Raw genomic sequence first — 9,178 nt, 5'->3', positions numbered from 1 at the left:
GACTTCAAAATACAATTCAAGGCTTTCAAATCACACACATATAACATATATATTACATGTTGTTCACATGATGTTAAACGTTAAACGGGACCCTGAAAACCGAGCTAAAACACCTGCTAAACAGTAACACCGTACGACTTGGCTCACGTGATGACGATGATGTCCAGAGTTGACTAGAACAAAGTAACTGCGACCACAACGCACCATTAGTACAATTAAGACCGGGAACGCAAATTTGTGTCGCTTTAACCACTGTTTTATGCTTTAACCACTGTTTTATGCTTTAACTAATGAAAAATAGCAGATATACAAGCTCACAGCGCGGCACCGAGTGCCGCGCTGCGAACTTGTAGATCTGCTATTTTTGAAAAAGTGTGAAAATCTTTGAATATGTAATTTTCAAAGCAAACTTTTATAACTCAACTCTCTGCTTCTGGGGGGTCCCTGGAACATGTTCTTTAAGATGGGGGGTCCGCGGCCAAGTACATGTCATTTAGAGGCGACCTTGACGTTAAAAAGTTTGAGAACCACGGATTCAGAAGAAGGATTTAGAAGACATTTAAAGAACCGGGACAAAAGATATTCAAAGACTTGCACAAATCGTCAAAACGATTCTTCACAAATAGCAGATCTACAAGCTCACAGTGCCGCACTGTGAGCTTGTATATCTGCTGTTTTTCAACAGTTAAAGCATAAAATAATAGTTACAGTAATAATGCTCTTAGTGGGTTAGTACCGTTCCAGATGCATGTTCATATTCCATCCCCACAGTGTGGGTGGGTGGTATTGTTGGCAGTGCCCACAGTGTGGGTGGGTGGTATGGTTGGATGTGCCAGGTGCCACCGTGCCCAGATGGTAGGTAGCCTTGGAGGTACCTCTGAAGGATGCCATCTTGGGTCGCGGGACAGCGGGACGGCAGAGCACGTCAACATGAGCGGGGAGAGGGGGCGAAGAAGTACAGAGCCAGGAGGATGAGGTAGACCACCACCAGAGCTGTACCTGAGGAGACAACACACAACATGATGGTCAGCGGAGGAAAAAAGTACTCAAACTCTTTAGTTAAGTGATTAATAGCATTAATATTAATACTATTAATTGGTAATAAAAAAAGCCTCACAAAGCATCTTTAAATTTAAAATTGTTTACTGTGAGAAAACAATGCCGCACTATAAGCTAACCATCTGGAGACCCAACGTGAGCATGTAGATCTGCTATTTTCACAATTTCTGCCTCTAATATTTGACAATTTGGCCAATGTTTAATTTGTCATTTCAGAGGTATTAACAAAATCAATAACCAAAGACAATGCACAGCTATTTATTCCAGGACCTTCCAGGACCCTTGATCAATTCCAAAACTTTTCCAGTACTGGAAAAATATTTGTCTAATTTCAAAACATTTCCAGGAATTTCATGACTGTGGGAACCCTGCCCTTACCCTGGAAGTAGTCACACTTCCCGTCCATGGAGATGTAGTTGACCAGGATGACGCTGAAGATGCTGGCCCACAGGTGGATGTCGTTGAACACCAGCACGAATCCCACGTCCTGAAAGACAAGGTCACAAGCAGGGACGGGCAGAGAATGTTAGAGAGGGATTTCTGGGGGGCACGGTGGCGCAGTGGTTAGCGCTTCGCCTCACAGCTAGAAGGTCCTGGGTTCGATTCCCGCCAGGGGACGCTGTGGGCACTGGGGGGCGTGTTCTCTCCTCCGCGTCATCAACGCCCCACACCCTAGGTGGGGTTGGCGATAGGGCCTTTCTGTGTGGAGTTTGCATGTTCTCCCTGTGTCTCCTAGGGTTGATACCCTCACAAAAACATGCAGGGATCCTGGTCTCTATACTGCCTCCACCTGGCCAGCCTGATGGAGGGGAAAGGAACTGGTTGGAATAACGTGTTCCTTCCACGCGCTACGTCCAAACCAGGGAAATCTCCACTGTCAGGTGAAAAGAAGCCACTTGGGCTACTCATGCATTGAAGGAAGCATGAGGTCAGTCCGTTGTCTCCCCAGGCGCGCCAGAGGGAGAGTAGAGCCCAGGATTACATAGGCAATTGGCACTGGGTGAAAATGGGTTAAAAAAAAGCTTGGAGGTCGGCTATTTTCGGTGCTTGATACCACACTGAACTAAGCATACAGTAATCAAGTGAATACTGAATACACAGAGAGGGCAATTCTTTCAACATAAGATGCTGCTTTCAAGTTCAGGAGAGTTTGGACAAGACAATAATTCTCCTGAATGCTGCTTTCGTTTCAGGTATGGCATGGAATTTGGCATTTGCATTTATTTCACTTTCTGCCTTAAAAACTGCATTCATGGTCTGGAGAGGGCACTTTTTACAGACGGATACAAGGGCAGGGGCTCAAGCCCCCTTTGATGTCTAAGTGTGCACATGCCTGGTCACACGTCTACAGACCGACCCTAAACTCTGAGCTTTAAAAACAAGGAGGTCTGATGCTTGATGCACACTGAAAACCTACGTAGATGGAATTGAAGAGGATGAGCAGAGGGATCTGGATCATGCACACCTGCACAGCGATACAGCTTCCAACTTCAAGGCTGAAGACAAAACAAAACAAAAGAAATCGTGGAAGTTCATGCATGTCCAAATACAGTATAGTCCCATCTTGTTAAGTTAAAAGAAAAGAACAGTACATATACAAAACGAGTCCAGGTACATCATTTCCCATTTCAACCAAAATCAATTTATTTATCTTGGTTTGGTTCTTACACTTACCCATTACAGTAGCCTACCTGTCCCGTGTTTTATTGTGATCAATCGACATTTACAATTTAGGCATTTGGTAGACGCTCTTAATCCAGAGCGATTTACTCTGGGCGTTAATCTCATCTCAGTTTAGGCCACACCTACTGCAGACCGGATCACACAGCACGTTTAAGACAAATACCAGGCTTTCCTCCGAGGTGGAGAGTCTGGTGACGCCAGTTTTGAGTGGGGTTTGAACCCATTGGTTTGTACAGTCAGCAGCCTCACTAACTAAGTAAGCCACTGGCTGCTTTGGTGACGCGAGGTTAACGGCAGCCAACAGTGGTGTAACTGCGGAGTTGTGAAGAAGGCCATGAAGCAGCTCCTACCTCAGGCTGATGTTGTTCTGCAGGGCGAACTGGATCCCGTTGACGATCTCGGGGAGCTCTGGCACCATGGCCAGCACCGTGACGCCGATGAAGTACTGGAGACCAGAGGACAGGGACGAGAAGAGGACGTTAGAGAGGCAGGTGCTGACAGAACCCTCGCTAAAAACTCCAGGGCAAAAATCCACTCGTCCGAGACAGTTTGCCCTCCTGGCCCCCAAGTTGTGGAATAAACTCCCTGTCGCACTTAGAACAACGGACTCACTCGCTAGCTTTCGCCGTGGACTGAAGACTCACCTTTTCAGACTCCACCTAAACCCTTAGCACTACAGAAAAAATCAATGACCATACATGAAGCTAGTTAGCATTTGTTTTTGTTTTTAGGTTTTTAGAACTTTGATTATATTGTGTTTTTTTCTAGATAGATATCTATTTGCATTTGTTATATTGTTGATGATGTACTGACATATTATCTTGTTTATTATTGTGATGTTATCTGCTTATTGTAAATCGCTTTGGATTAAAAGCGTCTGCTAAATGCCTAAACTGTAAACTGGGAGGCATGTCCCATCAATCAACTGCCAAATAGCTTGAACAAATGGACCGCCTCCTTCAGCGGTTGGCCCAGAGAGGTTCCAGACGGAAGTATGAGGAACTCAATATGCCACCATGTGTACCTGGTTGATAGAGTGAGTCAGGATGTTCATGTGTAGCCTAGTCTCGCGTGGCCAGACAGTTAACAAGTCCAACTGGAATCTTTATCTCCTTTCAATATATTTCTGGGGGTTATTTCGTCTTTCTCTGGTGTTGTTGATGTTACTTCCATGATGTTTTCAAATGTTTGTGCACCCTGGGTAAGATATGACTTCTGGCTGGTTCTAGCGGAGTGGCCGAAGTGCTGAGTTTAATGGAAGTTACGTCAAGCGGAGCAGGTCTGTTTACATCCCCCAGCAAAACAAACACAAATAGATTGTTGCTCTTGACTCGCTCTTAACACATATGGTGCCAACCCCGAGTTTCCCGAGTTTGTATTGGTACCACCGCTGTGCCAACCCTGAGTTTCCCGAGTTTGGGCCGTTTTTGAAGAAGAAAAAAAAATGTTTTCTTTTTTTTTTTTTTCAATTTCTTTTTTGGGATCTCCAGAAATGTGTTAGGCATGATCGCGAAATTGCATGTTTAACCCCCATACCAACCCATTCTTTCAAACATGGCAGCCATGTTTGTTTACATCTGAAGAAAACATAATGGCTGATAAATCATGAATGCCTGAACGGATTTCCAAGCGGATTTTTTTGTTTGAAAGCTGTGAACAGTGGGCACACACGTGGTGCATCATCTAGGCATGGGAGTGCACGATCCGTGCACTATAAATTACATGGAAGTCTATGGAGTCCATGGTATCGCGGGACATTGAAGAGAAAAAATCATGGCACCAAAAAAGTTAATAGGTTTAACGTTGTCCGAATCCATGTTTTTGTTTGTATATTGTTTATTGCGAGCCCAACCGACAAACGGGAGAAGTAGAACAGATTTTTTTTCAAAAAAGATAACTTCCGGGAAAATTCAGCCCCACCTCTCTCAGCTTCATATCTTGACCAGGCTTTTCTCTTCGCAGATGAGCAAGCATGGCTACGCGAGGCTAGGCTACGTCAGACTAATGTGTACCTGGTTGATGGTAGAGTGAGTGAGGATGGGTTGGATGTTCTCCGTGGTGAGGTCAGCGCAGGCGGCCATGAGCAGCGTGGCAATGATCAACACGCCTAGAGCTCTCCACCGGGACCAGTGGACCACATGGTGACCTGCTGACACACACGCACGCACGCACGCACGCACGCACACACGCACACACACACGCGCACACACACACACACAAAATGGTTAAAGTGGTGAAAATCTAATGTAACAAAGATAGAATAGAATAGAATTAATTCCTTTCCAATCACCAATGTGTTTGTAAAGGTGTCTACAAACACATCTCACACAGGTTGAAATTCACTTTCCCAAAGCAGGGAATCTGTGACTGACAGCAGCTGAAAGTTGGGGTGCCGTTAACTTTACTACACAGCAATGATTCTGAAGGGGAACACACACTGGACGCGGAAGCGTCGCGTCAAAACATACGGCCCCATTATTTTCAATGAACTAACCCACACCGGCGCCGTCAGACGCGCGCAGCCGCGGGTCTGCCGCCTCGCCTGCCGCCTCGCCTGCCGCGCCGATACGCCGCTGTTCTATTTTTCCAGCGTTGCCGCGCGTTGAACATGTTCTCCCATGCTTCTCCCCACCGGGGGAAATGGATGTGCTGTGTGGCAGCGCGCCGCATCCAGTTGGGGTTACCTCGAGGCACTTCACGTGCATCGATACCGTGACGCGACGCTGCGCAGCCGTCCGCGTTCAGTGTGTGCACCCCTTTAATTTATTGCAAGCCTTCGTTTTGCACAAAAAACAAAACAAAAAAAACACTCCTTGGGCTAAAAAACTGCCCCACAAAGAAATGGTTTGTGATGACCTGGAAAAGTGGCCACGGCAAAACAAATGCTGAAATAGCAACATAAGACACATTCAGAAACATTTGTTGAATCGACCTACATCAGTCCTTCATGTCAAGGACCCCCAAAAATATATGTATTTGGCCGCAGACCCCCATCTCAAAATGTGTTGTTCCAGGGACCCCCAGAAGCAAAGATTTTAGTTAAAAATGTTCACTCGCGCTTTGCATAGAGCCAGGGCCGTCAATTGGGTATGGCAGGGGTATGCAGCTGCCATACCCTGGGTCCAGGGGGGAAAATAAAAGTTACTTTCAAATATAAATCCATGAATGTCTCTTGTCTATCTGTGCTGGTTATTATGTTGTTAAATTACAGTAAAATAACTACAAATGCAAAATTTAACAACATAATCACTTTAACAAGGTATTATAATTATATTCTCCACACTTATATTCTCCTTGACAAGATGGTATATTCCCAGGTTCTGCAGGTCAGCTGCAATTCATTATTGTTAATTGGGGCATGTTTACTAACATGCCAAGTTTAGCTGCCATATCCAGCCCAAGAAACCATAGACCACCACGGGGGAAAAAATAAAATGTACTTCTTAAAATAAATGTATCATGCCTGTTGCTAAGGTATGGCAACATTCGCGCACGTGCAAGACACCAGTTATGTTGCCATACCTTAGCTTTTTTTCTGAACTGACGCCACTGCATAGAGCCTATGGGGTTTTAGGTCCACTCACCCTCCTCCCCGTCACATGCTTGCATGCAGAAACACACACATTCTCAAGCAGCAGCTCATGCACGGGGAAAAGACGCTTTCTCGCTCCCCGAGACAGACGTGCGCATGCATGTGCATGCACCAGCATGCACACACACAGACCTGTTCCATGGCTGGCGGTAGGAGTAGCAGTAGGAGTAACGGTACTATTAATGCTCGTGTTGTCGCTCTTCGGATGGTCAGTGTTGGTGACCTTGATGTTGAGGTTTGTTGTTGTGCCGTCTTTAGGGAGCGGACCGTGACCTAGAGCTGTCACCATCATGATGTTTGACACAACGATTAATTGTCAATCAAATAATTGTGATTTAACGATTTAACAGTGTTTTTATGTTCCATTGAAAACTGGAACATATGAATACAAATTAAGGCTGGGCAATATATCAAAAGGTTATCGATATCAAGGTATCAACATGAAAGATACATATCAACGAAGACGGCTTGAAATGAGGTATTGGTGTATGTGTCAAATTAATTAACAGGCACATGCAAAAAGCCAGGTGTAGTTATTTCAATAAAAACATAGTTGGAAAATGGAAATAAGGCATTTAATGTAGTTGGAAAATGGAAATAAGGCATTTAATGTCTTTATTCTATGTGTACTGTGCAGTGTGCATGCATGGATATGATTAGGCAGGCAGTGGACTTAAAGCAGTTTTTATTAATATTGTGAGTAATATTGATATCGAGGTATTCAACAACGTTATCAAATATCGAAGGTTTTCCTAATATCGCCCAGCCTTAATACAAACTTAATTTCTATTTGCCATTTAGGCTTCATAATGACATCATCATTTCTTGAAAACAGCGAAACTAGCTGATCTACCAAGATCTACAACGCATCACTTTGTGACGCGTTGTAAGCTTGTAGATCAGCTATTTCTGTTATTTAAAAAAACATTCTACAAGGTAACGATTATGTAAAATAATAAGCCCTATTCACGGCCCGCCCACTCAGCAAATTTCTCAGCAACTTCCTGGTGCTGACGTCAATTTAGAAGGGGAAACTATAACAGAAATTGCTGGACTTGAAGCCAACAAATCATTATTTCGAACGGTAAAGTAAATTATAACGCTTTGTGCCTTTTGATCATGCTAGCCGTATTTTATACTGTACTATTCGGAAATTGCATTAAATTAGCGATTTCTGTGTTAACTCTATAGGCTTAGCAGGGTTTTACCCCTTCAAAACGTGACTTCAGCACCGGGGGGATGCTGAGTGGGCGGGCCGTGAATAGGGCTTATTGCGATCATCTCAAATAACTGCGATTCTTCTGTAATAACGGTGCCAGGCGTACCGTGGCCCTGGCCTCCGTGTCCGTCGCTGATGTGGATGTCGTAGATGTGGGAGTGGGTCTTCAGCGTGAAGATCAGGCCGATCAGGTAGGCTACGGGTAACATCAGGGAGATGGTGTAGACCAGAGGCCTGGAGGAGAAAACATTTACAACTTAGGCATTTAGCAGATGCTCTTAATCCAGAGCGATTTACAATAAGCAAGGTAACCCATTCAGAACGGGTACACATTATTGTGCCGCGAGCTTGTAGATCTGCTATTTTTGAAAAGTCGTGAAAATGAATGGACCTTGATATGAAAAGATTGAGTGCTCTATATGTTCACTGCTCTATATGAACTAGATAGAGAACATTGTGAAGACTAGAGGTACTTACTCTATATGAGAGAGAACCCATGGCTGGCTGGCTTGAGTCTGTTAACAAAAAAAAACAACATTTACACAATAATCATACAAGTGATGCAGCCAAACGTCATAATTTAAAAGAAAAACAATTACACACAAATATATAATCTTAACAGAGGGACTTTTTGGGATGTACCTTTTAGGCAGGGTGTTTAACTGTACTTGTACTGTTCTCCATTTTTGTCAAATAAAATATTCAATCAATGACATTTTGATCCAAACATCAAAGTTACCGTTATGGAACAGAATGCAACCGCAGCATTTATGATTTTAAAACATCGAATCAACAAATTGTTCTGAATGATCTTGTAGCCACTGACAAAGGGCTGCACTCTCCCCTCCATGAAAAGCATGCTGAAACAGCGCCCAAATTTGGAGATGACTGACATCACCGATACCGCCGCCATTGTAACAGCCGGATGCTGAAACCGTGCCCAAATTTGGATATATCACTGATATGTATTAAATCCTACTATCCTATCAAGTGCATAGTCCGGCTTGCAAGTTGAGACGATCTAGGAAGTGACTTCAAAGGAAAGTTCATATGAACAGCTGCTAGTTTCGCTGTTTTCCCCCCTGCTGGTACCAAAAATAACTTTACACTAGATTTTATTACCTTAATAAACATTGTCACAAATACTTTATGCTTTCAGTCTCTAGTTCAAAGTCTTCTATCAATCATCATGATATGGGTTTTGTTAAATTATGGGTCAACCTGTGGGTTCAGCAGGCAACGGGTCATCCCACGCATCACTAGTATCCTACCATGTCATAGTGACAGTCCTTTTCCTTCCTACCATGTCATAGTGACAGTCCTTGCACATGAAGGGTGCGGTGGTGTTCCCAGGAATGCTGGTACATTCGTCACAGATCAGATTACCGTAGGTCTTGGAGAACAGAGTGGGAGCAAACACACCTGGAGAGAAAAAAACAACGTCAACACACCTGGAGAGAAAAAAACTACAGCGTTAAACACACCTGGAGAGAAAAAAACTACAGCGTTAAACACACCTGGAGAGGGAAAACTACAGCGTTAAACACACCTGGAGAGAAAAAAACTACAGCGTTAAACACACCTGGAGAGGGAAAACTACAGCGTTAAACACACCTGGAGAGGGA

The 9,178-nt window shown here is 44.0% G+C and overlaps 1 protein-coding gene across 1 annotated transcript in view; it reads right to left on the bottom strand.

Moving 5' to 3' along the window:
• Positions 1-925: 925 nt before the first annotated feature.
• The window catches only part of cax1 (cation/H+ exchanger protein 1), a gene marked incomplete at both ends in the record, with an annotated part of 63,233 nt that continues 54,980 nt past the window's right edge, over positions 926-9,178 (bottom strand). The window contains 7 exons of the mRNA XM_080753912.1: positions 926-999; positions 1,438-1,546; positions 2,477-2,555; positions 3,093-3,187; positions 4,755-4,888; positions 7,660-7,787; positions 8,825-8,975. Coding sequence (XP_080610038.1) covers positions 926-999; positions 1,438-1,546; positions 2,477-2,555; positions 3,093-3,187; positions 4,755-4,888; positions 7,660-7,787; positions 8,825-8,975 — 770 coding nt within the window. The remainder of the gene's footprint in view (positions 1,000-1,437; positions 1,547-2,476; positions 2,556-3,092; positions 3,188-4,754; positions 4,889-7,659; positions 7,788-8,824; positions 8,976-9,178) is intronic.

The sequence above is a fragment of the Nannobrachium achirus genome (assembly GCF_963921795.1).
Source record: "Nannobrachium achirus genome assembly, chromosome: 23".
NCBI classification, from domain to species: domain Eukaryota; kingdom Metazoa; phylum Chordata; class Actinopteri; order Myctophiformes; family Myctophidae; genus Nannobrachium; species Nannobrachium achirus.
The sequence above is the reverse complement of the archived record's forward strand: the minus strand, read 5'-3'. Positions and strand labels throughout refer to the sequence as shown.